We start from the raw sequence: 20,000 nt of genomic DNA on the forward strand, positions 1-20,000 counted from the left end.
AGTGAGCATTCCATGCCCTATTTCGAATTAGTGAAAATTCGATCTAGTGTATAGAACCCATATATATATATATATATATATATATATATATATATATATATATATATATATATATATATGTTGTTGTTGTGTCTTTTGGCTTTTCCTGGTTAGGGGTCGCCACAGCGGAACTCCAGTCCACTAATGACTGGCAGTTGATTTTTACATGCTGAGTTGCCGGCCCTAATGCACAACCTTCAACGAAGGTACGCCCATTCACGCATGTCACCACAGAAGATTGTCTAGCTGAGAATCGAACGGGACAATGTCTTGCTGTGAGGTGACAACGCTACCATATATATATATATATATATATATATATATATATATATATATATATGTACACACACACATAGAGAGAGAGAGACAGAGAGATTGTGTGTGTGGATGGTCCCGCCACACACCTATGTATACCCAATTCTTTCAAAATTGGCCATTCAAATTTCACTGATTCTTATCCATCTTACTGTAGTCACTGAAAATGAAACAAAATTGATTAGGAAAGCAGTATATTTATAAGTCTTGCCAAGTTTTGTACAAAAAACAGAGGTCCTAACCTTGTTATGGTCCTTCACACAGGAGTCATGGTGACCAGTTAAAAAGTCCCAGTATAAAACATAAAAGTCTCTAAATCAACCACACTTCAGTAATGATTACACAAGATAAACATTCCTAGTGATGGCATGGAGCAGAGTCCAGTCTTTCACATAAGTGATAGCAGAACTGTGAGAAAACAGGAAATTCCATGGGTAGGTGGTATATAAGAAATATAAATTTTAGTAAACAGAAATTAACTTGTGCTGAAGCAGTAATGAAAGAAAGCATAATATTGAAAGGTGTATTTCACAAATGAGGTACAAGCAAAGAGAATGCAATAAATGTTATATTTACTGTGTTGATATTTGTATTGCTAGCAATAACACACCATGTAAGAATAAAGGCATGTACTCACTATTAAATACAGAAATAAGAATTATCTAGGGGAGAGAAAATGTATTTTGTAGCACAGTTCAAAAACAATGCAATCAAAACAGGCCATTTTAGACTAGCTTCTTATAAGTCAGAAAGCTGCTTGACTTACCTCTTTAATTAATGCTCCCATGTAAATGGCTGTAAGAGGGGTCTGCTCAGCTGGCTTTATTACAACAGTGTTGCCACAGCAAAGTGAAGGTGCGATCTTCCAAGCGAACATAAGCAAGGGGAAATTCCACTGAAAAATGAGGAGAGCAGAAAGATGCCTTTGTTTTATTCTTCTATGTGCATGTTTCTGAATGTGTAAGAACAACCTGAATATTGATTCTATGATTAAATGACTTGCAGAACCAACTTCGTATTTTATTTACATGTTGCCAGTATTATGTACACACACACACACACACACACACACACACACACACACACACACACACACACACACACACACACACACACACACATACACACACACACACACACACACACACACACACATATATATATATATATATATATATATATATATATATATATATATATATATACTCAGCTTACCTTAAAATACTGAAGCAGGTAAGAGAATGCTAAGGAGCTAGCTAGCTTCAGAAGTCTTCATTACCCAATATAACTTGTTAACCAAACTGTGTTAAAGAAACAGCTGTTGAATATACACTTAACACAAATGATGCCTCATGTATATATGTATATATATATATATATATATATATATATATTCTATATATAGATAGATAGATACATACATACAGGCACACACACACGCACACACACACACACACACACACACACACACACACACACACACGCATATATATATATATATATATATATATATATATATATATATACATGTCTTAAGGTCGAATCAAGAAGGCGGTGTGGCCGACACATTGTTTTTTTGTTATTTTTCTGAAAAAAAGTTTAGTTTTAAATATTTGGGCAGCAGCATGTGAACCTCTTGAAGCAAAAGCAAGGGTCACTTGTACACCTTAACCAGAAGCCTCTAAGGCTGGCCACTTGGATGACATAATTCATAGTTACCAGAGCTTCATGCTTTCAGAGGACATACTTTTTCTGCCTTAGGGTATTCTAGAAGACAAATTAAATGTATGTCATATGCATCAACATAGAAAATATTCTCCCCTTAGTGCAGGAGGAGGGGTCTGAACCTGAATCAGACTTTAGTGTCCAAGATCCTTAAAATATCTGTCACACTTTTATAAGTTAGGATTGTTTTAAGCCATCCTCTCTTTATTTTATCCTAGCAATAAAGCAATTCTTCAAGAGCATCCTGCATTTCATGCCACTCAAAAATAACATTCTCCACCATGAAACCTTTTCCAACTCCTAGATAGGTTAATATTACCAGTCTTTGATCCAGTTGTTACTGCACCCCTCAAGTTCCTTCCCTGTAAACTCTCTTTTTAGTGGCCATTCCTTCTGCCAGGAGGACTGAAGAAATGCAGGATCTCATGTGCAAACAACCCTTTTTCATCATCCACAAAGATAGAGTAACACTAGACCCATGTTCATGCCCAGGATGGTGACAAAATTGTTCCCGAATCTGATCATTCATTTTCCTGTCTGTTATCCCAACTCACAGAACAAGGTGGGATCTTATATGCCCTGGATGTGCATAGGCAACTGAAATGTTCCTTTCAGAGGACTAAAAGAGAAAGGAAATTAGATCAGTTATCCAAATCATTCATCAACTGACCCTGGAAATTATAGGCTCATAAGTTTGACAAGCCTCATCTACAAGGCCATGGAAAGAATCATTATGGACCTTATTAACAAGGACATAGGTAAACTTCAAACTTTGGACCCAACCCAGTTTGGATTTGTTAAAGGTAGATCATGCCTGTTAAACTTGGTTGACTTTTCCGAGAAAGTCACCAAGGCCCTAGATGAGGGAAAGACAATGCATACCACCTATCTTAACATAACCAGGGCATTTGACACAATCCCTCACTGAGATATTATAGAGACACTCTCCCAGTTGAGAATTAACTGCTACATTACCAGATGGATAGCCAACTGGTTCGCCAACAGGACACATACTGTAAATGTGGGTTCATAGGTTCATAGGTTAGTACTAGGCTGTCAGCCCTAGGGCCTATACAAGCGTAGCCATAACAATTCCCTGGCTATTTCTTCCCACACTATTTACTTCCCTGGACCCCTGTCTAGCAGGGCGACTGACGTGATCCCCGGGGTGAATTTCCTTTCTCCCATCCAATTGTCAAGGTTCCTTTTGAATAGGGCCAAAGAGTCACTCTGCTTGACATGTATGGGCAATCTATTCCAGAGTCTGGGGAGTCTCTGGGTCAGGAACCTATCACTCCAGCATGTTTTGTTTGTTGTGATGACAAGGTTTAGATCCCTGGAGCATGTGGCTCTGAGGGATTGAGATTTCTTTAAGTGTAACATGTCCAACAGCTCTGGGTTTGACATGGCCTTGTATGTTAAGCAGAAATCGCCTCTGAGTAGACGATATGTGACAGAGTATAGCTGGAGTTTTTTAAGGCGGTCAGCGTAGGGCATCTGCTTTAGGCCTGTGATTCTTTTAGTGAGGTATTTCTGTGGCCTTTCCAGTTGTTGCAGATGTCTTGAGAGGTACATACCAAACGGGACGTTGTATTCTATAATGGGTCTAATGAGGGATGAGTACAGTGGGACAATGACCTCCTTTTTTCTGGATGAAAAGCCCTTAGTGATGAGGTGTGCCACACAGAAGGATTTTCTGACTGTTGTGGCGATGTGGTTATCGAAGGTGAGACCACTGTCCACCTGTGTCCCTAAGTCTCTTCTCACACTTTCGGTGTTTAGTGTACTGCCACCTATGTGGTAATTCATGGATACATGTTTTTTACCAAAGGGGATAACTATACATTTCTTGGCATTGAACTTGAGCCCATGGCTCTGGCACAAAGCATCTGTTTCTTTAAGGCCCTTTTGTAGAGTATCCACATCATTTGGGGATTCAATAATGGCTCCCAGTTTGCAGTCATCTGCGAACTTTGTTAGCCAGAGTCCCTTAGTGTTGACCTGTACTTCAGAGAAGTAGATGCCAAACAAGAGCGGTCCCAGGACTGAAACCTGAGGTACTCCACTTGTCACTTGTCTGGAGCTGGATTTGGAGTCGGCTACTTTTACAGTGTGGGTTCTATCAGTAAGCCAGTTAGCAACCCATTGGGTGACGTAGGGAATAATGCCCAGCTTAGTAAGTTTATCTATGATTCCAGAGTGGGGGATGGTGTCAAAGGCCTTGGCAAGGTCTAGATAGGCTGTGTGGACCACCTTACCCTTGTCCATGGCCCTGGAGACTGATTCGAAGAAGTCAAGCAGGTTCAGGAGACAAGATCGTCCCTTCACGACCCCAAACTGGGTGGAGTTCAGTGTTTGAAGGTTGCCAATGTCTTTGTTTATAAGTTCCATGATAATATGCTCCATGGCCTTGCCGATAAGGCTTGTCAGACTGATGGGACCATTAGTTTCCAGGATCCAAGGTGGATCCCCCCTTGTGGAGTGGGATAACTGTAGCTCTATGCCACTCAGTGGGCACAAAACCTGAGGTGAGGCTATGATTAAACATGACACTTAGGTGAGGTGCCAGTTCATATTGTAGTTCATGTAGTACACAGCCCGGGATGTCATCTGGTCCCATGGATGCTGTATTCTTAGCTTTGGAGAGTGCGTTTTTTACCTGTGTGGCCATTATTACTGGAATTTGGCAATCTTCCAGTATTGAGATGGGCCATTTAGCGGGTGAGAGGGGGGTGAAGTTGGCACTGAATCAATCTGCCAGGATATTGGCAATATCCTTGGGATCAGTATATTTAATGCCATTCTGTTTTAGCTCAGAGCAGATCTGAGCATTGCCATTTAGATTCTTGATATAGTTATAGAATGCCTTGTGGTTGTCTTTGGAATCTTTGGCAATTTTATTTTCGTAACTAGCTTTGGAGGATTTTGTGAGGGATCTCAGTTTCTTACTGAGGCTGATAAGGGAGTTTTTTGCATCCTGGGATTTTCCTCTTTTCTGCAACAGTTTCTTCCTTTTGTTGAAAAGTTTGTTTATGGCAGGGGACCACCAGATTGGCTTCCCTTTTTTGGATGAGAGCATCTTGATTCTATTTGGGATGGCACGATCCATGCATGAGTGGATGTGCTCATACAGTGCCTTAATGTAGGATTCAGCAGTTGAACTTTCAGTTCCCGTCTGCATGGGTGTCATGAAGTTTGTCACTTCTGACTTGAGTAGCATGAAGTTGGCTTTGGAGAAGTTTTTTATGGAGGTTTCCTTACTGGGGGGTGGGGTGGGATGTGGATGTTAAGGGTGATTAGCTTATGGTCAGACCTGACTAACGAGGGGGTGACCATAGGTGTGGTGCATCGATTTCCCATGTTGGTAATGACCAGGTCTAGGACATTGGAGCCCTTGGTGGGACTATGGATTAGTTGATCCAGGGCATTTGAATTTATGAATTCCAATAACCGTTGGGCAAAAGTGTTGGTACATGAGTAGTTTTCCCAGTTAATGGCAGGGTAGTTAAAATCATCCAGTATTAGGGCATTTGGTTCTATCTTAATATTTTCCAGTATGTTTAGAAAGGTGTAGTGAGAATCATGGGATATGGTGGGGGATCTGTAGCAAGCTACAATTTGGATTGCAGTCTTACCTAGTGTTAGTTGCACCTGGAGAATTTCAGACGCATTGTGTTGGGCAACTAGCCTGGTGGTGTGAATATCCTTGGTGAATATTGACACTCCTCCACCTTTAGTGTTTTGGTCCTGGTTTGGTGGCTGAAAAGTGTGGTAAGAGTTGTAGCCTGGTATTGCAGGGGTGCTCTCTGGAGCCTTGAACCAGGTCTCAGTTACTGCACAGATATCAATGTTCTCCATTTTTATGAGTGCCTCGAGAGAGTGCATTTTGAGGTTTAGACTTCTAACATTGAGTAGCATTACCTTCAGATTTTGCATGCTTGTACCTGTTACAGTGGTGGTTTTGTCCTTTGAACTTTGCCTAAAAAAGGCACTGTAGGGGTGGCAACAGCCTTAGCCAGTAACCAGAATCCCAGGGGTGACAGGTGCAGACCATCTCTGGCAAAGCATCGTGGTCTGTCAGTCATGTCATCCCAGGCAGACAGATACTGGATCCCCTTTGAATGACACCAGAAGCCAATTGTTGAAGTCAATCATTTTGTCCTTATATTGTGGTATCATGCTACTCAGGGCTATGGTCATACCTGCCTGGGCCACATGATCCAAGAGCTCTTCCATGTCTCTTTTCATGTAGTCCAGGGAGGTACATCTCAAGTCATTCACTCTAACATGGACAATGACAGAGTCATTTTTGTACTTGTTGTGGAGTGACTTGAGTGCATGCGTTATGGGGCGGATCCTGGCACCCGACAGGCAACTGACTGTAATTTTCTCCTTGTTCAACCTGGTGAGAGGGACACTAGTGTGCCGGACTATAGAGTCACCTATGACAAAAGTGTTAGGTACATTGTCTTGCCTTAAGGGCTGTTGCTGGGTGGCACACTGGTGTTGTGAACTATGTGACACTTTGGTTGTGATTGGTGTTTGTTTGCATTTCAGCTTTAGAGGTCCTTGTTGCTTGGGCAGGTTACAGTTAAGGGCCTCTGCATATGTGGATTTAGTGTTGCTATATGTGGGTGTTGGTGGTGTGGGTTTAGAAGGGCTATGTGTTGCATGAGGTGTAGTGTGGCTGTTAACCTTCTCCTCTCTACTGTCTAGCACAATCTTGGATGGAGAGAGCTTTGCTTCCATTTTGGCTATGTAAGTGCATCTCTCACAGATTGTAGTGTTGGGTGGTAGGAGGAGAGGGTTGTCTGTGTACATGAGGCAATTGCTGCATTGCCCCAGTATGCCCAGATTCACCTCTAGCAAAAGTGGTATACCACAGGGTTCTGTGCTGGGCCCCTTACTGTTTGGAATTTATCGCTCAGAAGTCAAGGCAAAATTAGACAGCATGTGGCTGAACAAATTCACTGACAATTGCAAATTGGGAGCAATCGTTGAGTATCCCATTGATGTTAATATACTGCAGACAGGCTTAATACAGACAGATGAGTGGTGCCAAAAGCCATGGAATAAAGCTAAATGCATAAAAATCCATTATTATTCCCTTTGGGAAAGCTGACATTGCTGCTAATTACATTGTAGACCGCCCTTCCTAAGTGTAGACCCAGTGGTACGTGATCTGGGTACTCAGGTTGATAGCAGCTTGAAGTTTGACCACCACATATCCACAGTAATAAAGAAATCTTTCTATATGGCACATCTTAGTTAAGGCATCGCATTGTAATTCCATTACACTCATAATTCCATTTTGCTCAGCCCTCATCAGACCAATAAGTGAGTATAGTGCTCCCTTTTGCATGTACCTTGCCAGACATCTGCAACAATTGGAGAGGTCACAGAAGTTTCTCACCAAGAAATTACAGGTTACACAAAACAAGTCTTATGCAGAAAGACTGAACGCCCTGCCAATATATTCTGTCTCCTACTGGTTGCTAAGGGATGACCTGTGCCTGGCTTACAGGGCAGTTTCTGACCTGGCCCTGATGGATATGTTACACATTTGTAAATCAAACTGCATGAGGGTCACTCGCTTCAGTGATCTTAACCTATCCTCTGACATGAACAGGTCATGTTGCAGAGATAGATATATATTTCCCAAAGACTGCCACTTCTCTGAAACAAGCTTCCAATTCACATGAAACAGAGCTGCTCCCTGACCCTCTTCAAATTCAACCTAGATCAATGGATGGGTGACCCCAAATTCACTCCTGGGGTGGCTCCCATGTCCCTTCTGGACAGAGTAGGTGTTGTTAACTACCACAAACGCTTACCTTGGCAAACTTCACTCATCTAACCACCGACAATTGGGGCAACTCAGGATAAATATGGCTAGGCTTATAAAGGCCCTATGGCCATTAGCCTAGTAAACTTCTATGAACCTATGAACCTGTATATACATATATATACTCAGCTTACCTTAAAATACTGAAACAGGTAAGAGAATGCTAAGGAGCTAGCTAGCTTCAGAAGTCTTCATTACCCAATATAACTTGCTAACCAAACAGTGTTAAAGAAACAGCTGTTGAATATACACTTGACACAAATGATGCCTCATGTATATATGTATATATATATATATATATATATATATATATATATATATATATTCTATATATAGATAGATATTATATACATACATACAGACACACACACACACACACACACACACACACACACACACACACACACACACACACACACACACACACACACACACACACACACACACACACACACACACACACACACATATATATATATATATATATATATACACGCACACACACACACACACACACACACACACACACACACACACACACACACACACATATTATATATATGGATCTACTTTACTTGCCCGAATGGCCACTTTACCAGCACCCACTAGACCAAGACCCTATCACTGACAATCCAATTCATCTGCGATTCACTTGACCGATGTACATTTCACCGACACTCACAAAGCCAACTCCCACTCTACCGACAACACCAAAAATCATGGAGCCTTCAAAAAGTACAGTTTTGTACCTACCATAAATGTAGATGTTCGAAGATCCACATTGCTGCAGTCCTAACACTTGGGTAGTCCGCTGTCCCAGTCGGCCCGAATACCAAAGTATAAGGCTGACTTCGGTCAAGGCGCATTAGTCTGACGTCAGGACGTCAGGGTACAAATGCGCATGACCGACGTCATATCCTCAGTCTTTTCTTGCCCCAGATGTCAGAAGACCCTAAAAAGATAAGGCCAAAACCAAAAAACACCAAACACTCCTGTACCAAATATATGTACAATATATACAAATTTACAGAAGTACAACCCCACCCACACAACCACCCCTAAACACAGAGGGGAAGGAGGGAGGGTAAATTGGACTGCAGCAATGTGGATCTTCGAACATCTACATTTATGGTAGGTACAAAACTGTACTATGTTCTTCATCCCACATTGCTGCAGTCCTAACACTTGGGTAGAATCCCAAAGCAGAGGTAAGGGAGGCTGGAAAATCATAAAGAAGCTGGAGCTGTCAACATGCCCTGCAAAATAGCCGTGGCAAAACCAGCCCTAGATTTAGAATAGAGGCAGGTGGTAATGCTTAGAGAAAGTATGCACTGAACTCCAAGTAGCTGCCTCCAAAATATCCTTAGTTGCCAGCCCCCTTAGAAATGCTGTTGAAGTGGCAGTAGCCCTAGTGGAATGAGGCCTAATCCCAGCTGGAACCTCCTTGCCATGATGGGAATAACAAAATGCAATGCAAAACCCAATCCACTTAGAAATAGTTTGTTTTGACACAGGCTTGCCCTGAGAACTCAAAGCAAAAGAAACAAACAACTGCTGAGACTGCCTAAAATCCTTAGTCCTGCTTAAATAATAACGCAACTGCCTGTGTACATCTAAAGTGTGCAAAATCTTTTCCCCTATTTTGGGGATCTGCATAAAAAGTAGGCAAATGAATAGTTTGGTTTAAAGCCACACTAGAGACCACCTTAGGCATAAAGGAAGGATTAGTACGTAATGATACCCTATCCTTATGGAAAATCAAAAAAGGCTCAACCGCCATAAGGGCCTGCAATTCAGAAACCCTTCTTGCAGAAGTAATGGCCAACAAAAAAGCAGTCTTCCATGACAAGTATTTCAATTCAGCAGTAGCCGCAGGCTCAAAAGGTTGTAGAGTAAGTTTCTCCAACACAAAATTGAGGTCCCAAGCAGGAGTAGGGGCTCTACGGGGGTCTTATATTCTTTGCCCCTCTAAGAAATTGCTTGAACAAAGGATGAGAAAACAATGGTGGGTCACAATCATAGTGAGCTGAAATCGCTGCAGCATGAATCTTAATGGAAGAGAAAGACAAACCTTTGTCCAATAACTCAGTAAGATATTGAAGAGCCACACTCAAATTAGGCTCAGAAACCTCCAAATCCTTTGCTGCACTCCAAAATAAAAATCTCTTCCATTTTTCTGCGTACACTTTCCTTGTACTAGGTCTTCTGGCTTCCATAATCACATTCAAAACTTGTTGAGGAAGCTGAGACCTGCTGTGTTTCAAAACAGAATATGCCAGGCTGTTAGATGAAGAGAGTGAAGCTTGACATTGAGTAGATGACCGTCCCTCTGAGACAATAGGTGTGGAATCAAAGGTAAAGGCCATGGAGGCTTCCTTACCAGACTCCTCAGTAATGGGTACCAGTGTTGCGAGGCCAATCTGGAGCTATTAAAATCATCCTTGGCTTGTCTTGTCTGACCTTTAGGAGTACCTTTGGGAGGAGAGGCAGAGGTGGAAAGGCATACACATGAAGATTTTTCCAACTGAAAGAAAGAGCATCCACTTTCCAAGCTGTGTGATGAAACCTTTTCGTGCAAAACTTTGGCAGCTGGTGGTTTAGTGGAGAAGTGAACAGATCTATGTCTGGAGTTCCCCATGACACTGTCAATTTCGAAATACATGAAGATCCAGTTTCCACTCGTGGGGATCCATGATTTGCCTGCTTAACACATCTGCTAAGGAGTTCTGTGCTCCGGCAGAAACCTTGCCTGAAGATTTAGTTGCAAGCTGAGCGCAGTCTCCCACAAAATCATTGCTTGCCTGCATAGAGGATAAGAATGTGTTCCCCCTTGTTTGTTGATGTACCACATGACAGTTGTGTTGTCTGTTAGAATCAACACCTGCCCTGGAAGAAGTAACTCCTTGAAAGCCATTAATGCAAACTGGACTGCTAACATCTCCTTCATGTTGATATGTAGATGCTGTAGTCTGGCAGGCCACTTGTCTTGTATCCACTTTCCATTCAGATGAGCTCCCCAAGCTATGTCTGAGGCATCTGTCGTTAGAATTTGACTCACCTCTGGCCGGGTCACAGAGAGTCCCTTGTTTAGGTGACATTCCTGAGCCCACCACAAAAATTCCTTTTGAATGCAAGGTATTATTTGAATGACAGTGTCCAAATCCTGGCAGTGCTGTGTCCATACATTTTTGAGATACCATTGCAGCTTCCTCATATGCAGTTTGGCATTGGGAAGCACCAGAATACAAGATGCCATGAACCCTAAGGCTTGAAGGACTGTCCTTGCAGTCAGCCCAGACTGAAGCGATAGTTGATGGAAGTAAAGAGACAGATTCTTTTGTTTGTCCGGGGTTAAAAAGGCCATCTGGGTTGCTGTATTCAGTCTCACACCCAGAAAGCACATGTCTTGAGAGGGTACTAGACTGGACTTTATTTCGTTCACAGAATACCCCAGGCATCTTAGCACTGCTATCACATATTCCAAATGTTGAAAAAGGTCTTCCTTTTCTTGAGCCAGAATCAGGCAGTCGTCCAAGTAAGGATAGATTTGTATGCCTTTTAGCCTGAAGTAAGCTATCACTGGAGCCAGAACTTTTGTGAATACTCTGGGCGCAGTAGATAAGCCAAAGGGCAATGCAGAGAACTGATAATGAGAATTCCCAGCTCGAAAACGCAGATACTTCCTGCAACTTAGTCTGATAGGCACATGAAGGTAAGCCTCCTTGAGATCTAAAGTTACCATCCAGTGATCTTTTCCCAGCAGAGGTAAAAGCTGTTGTAACGTCAACATTTTGAACTTGGGAATGTCCAGATAAGTGTTGAGGATAGATAAATCCAAAATTGGTCTCCACGTGTTCCCCTTTTTGGTACTAGGAACAGGCGAGAATAAAATCCTAGGCCCCTTTCTGGCACAGGAACCGGCTGAATGGCCCCTATTTGGAGTAACAGAGAAATTTGCTTGTGAGCCTCTTTTCTTTGTAGAGGCGGAATGTCTGGCATGCCTTTGAAAGGAGGCAAGGTATGGAAATAAAACCTGTAACCGTGGTGAATGATATCTAATACCCATCTGTCCTGGGTAATTAAACTCCAATTTTCTTTGAAAAGTGCCAGCCTTCCTCCCAAAGGTGCTGCCAGTCGAGAAGGCTCTGGCAGCTGAAAAGGCAGGTCATTGGGTCTGTTTACGAAAGGACTGACCCCTGCCCTCACCAGAAGACTGAGCAGGTGAACTCCCTGTTCTAGGCCTAAAAGAACCTTGAGCTCTGCCCCTACCACGTCTAGACCTACCCCTAGACTGGGAATCATAAGAAGAATATGTCCACCCCTTAGTAGGCCAATTTCTACTAAACTTCGGAGGCTGAACCTGCAAAAAATCCTTAACAGTCTGCATAGACTTAGCCTTGTCCTCCATTTTCTTTAAAACTGCTTCCACAGGCGAACCAAACAACACATCAGATTGTAACGGGGCATCCAAAATCCTTGTTTTAACATGCTCAGCCAAATTCCGATCCCTCAGCCAGGCGTGCCTGCGAAGAACAGAACCAGTGGCAGCCACCCTCGAAGAGGCCTGTACAGCATCAAAACCACATTGCAAAGAATGCTTACCCACCTGTTCAGAAACATGAACTAAATCCTGCAACTCTTTACACTCAATACCTTCCGCCAGAGCATCCACCTTAGACTTCAATTGTGAAAGGAGATAATTTTGGTATTTTAACATGTGGAACTGGCAATTCAAAGCCCTCATGGCTAAAGTGGAAGAAGTATACACCTTCTTTCCCCATCTATCCAAAGCCCTTGCCTCTTTATCAGGAGGAACAGGATTTTTAACAACAGAAGCCTTAACACCTTTAGGCCCCTGAGAAACAGTTTCTGGGTCTGCCCTAGGACTCTTAAAAAGATACTTATGAGCTTCAGGCACCCTATAATACCTATCCGGTTTAACTGGGGCAGGAGGCAAAGAATCAGGGTTCAGGGAAGCCTCTGGAAAAACATCTTCCACCACATCCAGAACAGGAGGTATAGCCAAAGGCCTATGCTGGGGTAAAAACAAAATTCCTAAGCCTTTTCCTGGAATCAGAGAAATCTTGACCTTCCCATTTAAAATGCTCCCTCATGGAATGAAGAGTCTCTGAAAGAAAAATCCTCAGGAGGAGAAGCCGAAGGAGTAGAATCATCTACATCAGAATCAGAATAAGGAGGATACTCCTGTAAGTCTTCAGCCGAAGACTCAGAAGCCTCCGAACATTGCTCAAAACTCTCAAGCTCAGGTTCCACCCTAGGCCTCTTATCAGAAGGGCATAGAACCTCTAATCATAGTAATCAAATCTTCTGCCATTTTAAGCATATGTTTCTTAGGCAGAGACCCTGAAGAACTAGGAGAAACACCCACTGAAGTTAAACCTGGCCTGCCTCTCGAAGAAGCCTTGGGAACAGAAGGGGAGGGCCTAACCACCTTAGGAAGGGAGGGAAGAACAGCTACCTGAGAAGCCCCCTCAGCCTGGCCTGCCTCCTGACAGGACACATCTTGTAACAGTAAAGTACCACACTGAGACTCCAAAGAAACTTCTGGCAGAACCTTCGGCATCAACGATCCCTCTAAAGAACCGGCGTCCGGGACAGGCGGTTCTTCCAACCTAGGCTTTGCTGCTTTGTCCTTGCGCTTTTAGAAGCGGGCCGGAGCATCCGGCGGCATTTTATAATTACAACGCTTCCCAAAACTAGCCTGGCACAGTCTAATCTTCTCTTTATAGTGCGTTTGTTAAATCTAGCACAAGAGCGACATCCAACAACGTCGTGCTCAGGCCCTAAGCAAGGTATACACAAGGTATGGTAATCCCTATGAGGTATCTGTTTCCCACAAGAAATACAGTTATTCACTTTTTCTGACATCCGGTTAAATACTGAGGCAAGAAAAAACCAAAATATTCTCCAACAGGGTACTTAGCCAACTTTGATTCGGTCTGAAACTCCGACTTCAGAAAATTTCAGAACGCCAACCTGCACTCGCAATACTGCTTCTGCATCGGACCATGCGGCAAAAAAGACTGAGGATATGACGTCGGGCATGCGCATTTGTACCCTGACGTCCTGACGTCAGACTAATGCGCCTTGACCGACGTCAGCCTTATACTTTGGTATTCGGGCCGACTGGGACAGCGGACTACCCAAGTGTTAGGACTGCAGCAATGTGGGATGAAAAACATCCCCTGTTACCCTATTCCTGTCATTGTGTAAAGCTTCACACCATGCGAACACATACTCTACAAAGTCCCGTAATAAATGGAGGAGCACAGTATTCAATGAAGTACGTGAAACAAACAGGATCTTCCATTAAAATGTCCAGTTATCATTTCATTTACAGGAAGTCATACGTACTGCACATTATAATATCCATGGTAATGTTCAACAGGTGTTATGCCCCCTTTTCAAGTCAGCACAAATGTGTTAAGGCTCCATTTATTCTATTTCTAGGACACATTATCACAAAAAAAAATAACATACTATACTTAACACCCAACTGTATAATGTGGAAATTCAACACTGTGGTCGCAAGGCTTACCCCACTGAAACATCATAGACTATATTTACATTTTCAGCAATTTAGCAATAGCCATTTAAAATTCAACTGCACTGTACTCTTCCCTTTTGCTCAGCACAGTATGGAATTGAGCATGCCTTTGAAGTAAACTCTGTTTTTTTGGTGAAGGAGGGAAACTGGTAGCCATCCTGACACATAGCTCCTCAATTCTGTCTTGTTCCCTGGCCAAAGCATGCATGGGTACATCTAAATCAGTTGCACAAGTCCCCAATAAACATTTTAACCTCCTGTGCCATGCTTCAACAGAATTTTGCATAAGTGGCAGAAACAGTTCATTAAGGTCAAAAATGTTCCAAAATGAGATTGGGAACAAATGGGGAAACCTAACTGATGCGGATGTTCTAGAAGTAAACTTCCTTAGCATGCCATGTACATACCAGTCCACAAAATATTTCACCGGTTCATGTCCTTCTACAGGAAATTAATCCTTCAATTGCTGAAAAGCCTCCACAACTTCAGATTCCTTTAGGAAAGCTAAGGCCACTAATAATTTCACACACAACTGAATTCTCTTGTCAGTGTTATATAAAGGTGCTAGTCCTAATGCTTGGACCCTTCACCATACGTTCTGTCTGAAATGAAACAGACAGCCCTTAGACTGGACCCCAGCAACATTAATTCTAATGCTTTTTAAAGCTGCCACCATGAAATCACACAATATATAATGTACACTACTTTTAAAGCCGTGTGTACTATGTAGAAAGAATACACAATGCCAAAGAATTAATTATAGGACTTTAAAAGACTTTTAACTCATCAACGCAAAAAGTAATGGCACAGCTTTTCTGTATGTACCATATTTGACCATTCCAAGTATGCCATACAGCTGTTGGCACGTAACATCCTTTTGGAAAAATGTACCTTCCATCTCATATCATACAAGTTATTGACTGTTATGAATGCATATACTACAGTGTCAGTGGCTGTATCAGCCATATGTTTATATACAAAGGAGCCTGCTTTTAAAGGGTACTCTGTACAGTTAATGGTTATTAAAGTGAGTCTGTGAGATAGTTCATCAATATTTCCACTTCTGTGGGCCCTTTGCTGCAGGAGAGCCGTTCTTCTAGGAATGCTATGGACTGTATTGAGGGATATGGATGCCATAGCATCATCTATGACTAGGCATGGTGTATCCCTACTATATTTGCCCCTAACTTTGATGTCATTATACAGTGTATAACGTTCCACTTCAGCAGGATCACTGCAATGCTTGTGTTGCACGGACTTCAGTAGTTGCTTGGCTTCTGTGACTAGCATTGTCACCACTCTGCCTTTGCATTTAAGATACTTCTTCTCTTTGCAGCCCCAGTAATGTTTGCTTCCCCTGCTCTGTTCAAGGTGATACAAATAGCCCTCAAGTGCCAGCATTTCCTTATTTCTCTGTGAGAAAACCATGCTGTATCATCTCCAATTACTCCTGGACCTATTTCTATTACTTCCTCCATGATTATGTGGTAGCGAGTACATTTACTTAAAGGTATGCTGCTACTTTTATAGAACTGGGTTACACTCTAGACAGAGATATCCTAGCTGTTATATGGGTCTACTTTAAAACATTGAAATTTTACTTACTCCAAATTCATAAGGCTGAGACGAGGACAGCAAAACTTCAGAAAGCTGAACTCCCAATATGTCGCAATTTCACTCCAAGAAACTAACCACTGAACCACCATGGTGTGCTTTGCCCTGTTCTCCACTGAAGTTCGATCTTAGAGTTGGTATATTTAGTTAGGAGGGGTGTGGAGGGTGCAGCCCCACACATGGGAGCTTTTGGAGGCAAAGCTCCACTCGTTGGTAGGTTTAATTTGCTTCTGTTCATATAGTACTCATTGGTAGCTCAGTAGTTAATTTCAACAGTCTGGGAGTTTGGCATTCTGAAGTTTCAGTGCTGTCATCTCAATGATTTGAAAGGTGACATTCCTGTAGATTGACATTTTAAAGTAGACCCATAAATATAAATATATAAAATGTGTATAATATATGTAATGAACTTTAACTAGAGTTCATAGGTAGGTACTAGGCTATCGGCCCTAAGGTCTATACAAGCCTAGCCAAAAAGCTACCCTGGCTTTCGCCACCCAAGAAAATTATTTTCCTGTGCCCCTGTTCAGCAGAGCCACAGAGGTGATCCCCGGGGTGAATTTCCTATTTCCCATCCAATCATCAAGATTTTTCTTGAAGAGTGCTAATGAGGAGCTTTGTTTGATATAGATAGGTAGTTTGTTCCAGAGTATGGGAAGTCTCTGGGACAGGAATCTATCCCTCCAGCATGTTCTGTTTAATGTGGTGACAAGGTTTAGGTCCCTAGAGCATGCTGCTCAGAGGGATTGGGATAACTTTAAGTGGAGCATGTCCAACAGCTCTGGGTTTGACTTAGCTTTGTATGTTAGGCAGAGATTGCCTATGAGTAGGGGATATGCGATGGAGTAAAGCTGGAGGTTTTTGAGACCGTCTGTGTAGGCCATCTGTTTGAGGCCAGTAATCCTCTTTGTGAGGTATTTCTGTGGCCTTTCCAGTTGTTGTAGATGTCTTGTGAGGTACATACCAAAAGGGGCATTATACTCTATAATGGGTCTAATGAGTGATGAGTAGAGGGGAACAATGACCTCTTTTTTTCTGGATGAGAAACCTTTTGTGATGAGGTGTGCTTCACAGAAGGATTTCCTGACTACTGTGGTGATGTGATTATCAAAGGAGAGACTATTGTCGTGTCCCAAGGTCTCTTATCACACTTTTGGTGTTAAGTAGACTACCACCTATGTGATAGCTCATGGGTACAGACTTATTACCAAAGGGGATAACAATGCACTTTTTGGCATTGAGCTTGATGCCATAGCTTTGACACCAGGTATCTGTCTCAGTGAGGCACTTTTGTAGGATGTCCACATCATTAGGAGTTTCAGTTATGGCTCCTAGTTTGCAGTCATCAGCGAACTTAATTAGCCAAAGACCTTCTGTGTTAGTCTGTACTTCGGAAAAATAGATACCAAACAGAAGAGGACCCAGGACTGAACCTTGTGGTACTCCACTTGTCACTGGTCTGAAGTTGAATTTGGAGTCTGCTACTTTCACAGTGTGGGTTCTGTCAGTGAGCCATTTGGCAACCCATCTTGTGACATAGGGATTTATACTTAGTTTAGTGAGTTTATCTATAATTCCAGAGTGGGGGATGGTGTCAGAAGCCTTAGTGAGATCTAGATAGACTGTGTGAACCACCTTACCCTCGTCTACGGTTTTGGTGACTGCTTCAAAGAAGTCAATCAGGTTTAGGAGACATGATCTGCCTTTTACAAACCTAAACTTGGGAGGGGTCCAGATTTTGGAGATTACCAACTTCTTTGTTTATAAGTTCCATGATGATACATTCCATGGCCTTGCAGACCAGGCTCGTTAGGCTAATGGGGCAGTAGTTCCTGGGGTCCATTGTGGCTCCCCTTTTGTGGAGTGGGATAACCGTTGCTGTGCACCATTCAGTGGGTAAAAGCCTGAGGTGAGGCTATGACTGAACATGGTGCTTAGGTGGGGGTGCCAGTTCATTCTGTAGTTCATGTAGATCACAGCCTGGGATGTTGTTAGGTCCCATGGATGCTGTCTTCTTGGCTTTGGAGAGTGTGGTTTTTACCTGTGCATGCCATGATTACAGGAACTTTGCATTCTTCTGGTATAGAGATGGGTCCTTTAGGGGGTGAGGGGGTAAAGTTAGCAGTGAACCTATCTGTCAGGATGTTGGCAATATCAGTTGGTTCTGTATATTTAGTGTCATTGTGCTGTAACTCAGAGCAGATCTGAGTGTTGCCATTGAGATTCTTGACATAACTATAGAATGCTTTGTGGTTGTCTTTAGAATTAGTGGCAATTTTGTTTTCATAACTAGCTTTGGAGGATTTTATGAGGGATCTCAGCTTCTTACTGAGGCTGACCAGGGAGTTCTTCCAGTCATGTGATATTACTCTTTTTTGCAACAGTTTCTTTCTTCTGTTGTAGAGTTTGTTTATGGCAGGGGACCACCAGATCGGCTTCCTTTTTTTAGAGGATAGCATCTTGGTTCTGTTAGGGATAGCACGATCCATGCACTCGTGTAAGTGCTTATAAAGTGTATTTGTGTAGGATTCAGCAGTCGTACCTCTATTGTCCATCTGCATGGGTGTTGTGAGGCTTGCCACTTCTGTCTTAAGAAGCGTGAAGTTGGCTTTGGAGAAATTTTTTACGGTGGTTTCTCTAATGGCAGGTGGGGGGTGGGATGTGGATGTCTGGGCTGATTAGCTTGTGGTCAGATCTGACCAATGAGGAATTGACCTCTGGTGTGGAACACCAGTCACCCATGTTGGTAATGACCAAGCTAGGATATTACTGCCCCTGGTGGGGGTGTGGATAAGTTGATCCAAGGCATTGGAATTTATAAATTCCAGAAAATGTTGAGCAAAAGAGTTGGGACATAAGTAGTTTTCCCAGTTAATGGTGGGGTAGTTGAAATCATCCATTGTTAGGGTGTTGGGTTGTACCCTAATATTTTCCAGTCTATCAAAACATGAGGAGTGGGAATCCTCGGGCATGATGGGGGATCTGTAGCAAGTTACAATTTGGATTGCAGTCTTGCCCAGAGTTAGTTGCACTTGGATAATCTTGGATGCATTATGCTGAGCAACTAGCCCGGTGGTGTGGATATCCTTAATGAATATGGACACTCCTTCACCTTTAATGTTTCAGTCCAGGTTAGGTGGCCGAAAGGTGTGGTATGAATTATAGCCTGGTAATGCAGGAGTGCTTTATGGAGCCTATCTCTGTAACTGCACAGATGTCGATGTTCTCCATTTTAAGGAGTGGCTCGAGTGAATGCATTTTGAGGTTTAGATATCTAGCATTGAGTAACATTACCCTCAGATTTCGCTTGCTTGTACCCATTACAGTGGTGAATTTGTCATTTGAACCTTGCCTAAAAAAGGCACTATAAAGGTGGCAAGAGCCTTAACCAGTATCCAGAATCCCAAGGGCGACAGGTGCAGGCCATCTCTGGCAAAGCATCGTGGTCTGTCGATCATGTCATCCCAGGCAGACAGATACTGGATCCTTAATCCGGTAAAACTGTAAACAGTGTGACAGTGTGATACTACTGTAAGTATTAATTATAATAAGCATGGAACACATTGTTTCTTCAAAATATAAGTGTTCAAATTGGAATTCTGAGCACAGTGTTTCAGACCTGTTGTTTTTCTTTTTTGTTTTACAGGTAGGCCAGCTGAACTTGTGACCCATTTCAAAGGTGCACCAAGACATTGTCTAGTTAAATGGCTTACTCAGTTTCAAGCAGCAAGCAGATGGAGGCTGGCAGAATAATGCCGTACACTTCAGCTTGCTAACATCTCATTGCTTTAAGTCATTAGCACCTAAACTGAATGCAGTTTCCCATCTTTTGTCCTCCACCCAATCACCTTACTCATGGATGCTAATTCTAACATGCCCCACTATACTAGGCAC

General features: G+C 42.5%; 1 protein-coding gene across 1 annotated transcript in view; it reads right to left on the reverse strand.

The window, feature by feature from the left end:
• Positions 1-20,000, reverse strand: part of ALDH1A1 (aldehyde dehydrogenase 1 family member A1) — a 646,119-nt gene that overhangs the window by 297,912 nt on the left and 328,207 nt on the right. Inside the window, exon 6 of the mRNA XM_044060830.1 lies at positions 1,121-1,249. Coding sequence (XP_043916765.1) covers positions 1,121-1,249 — 129 coding nt within the window. The remainder of the gene's footprint in view (positions 1-1,120; positions 1,250-20,000) is intronic.

This window comes from Protopterus annectens, chromosome 2.part0 (assembly GCF_019279795.1).
Source record: "Protopterus annectens isolate FY-2018-M chromosome 2.part0, PAN1.0, whole genome shotgun sequence".
NCBI lineage: Eukaryota > Metazoa > Chordata > Ceratodontiformes > Protopteridae > Protopterus > Protopterus annectens.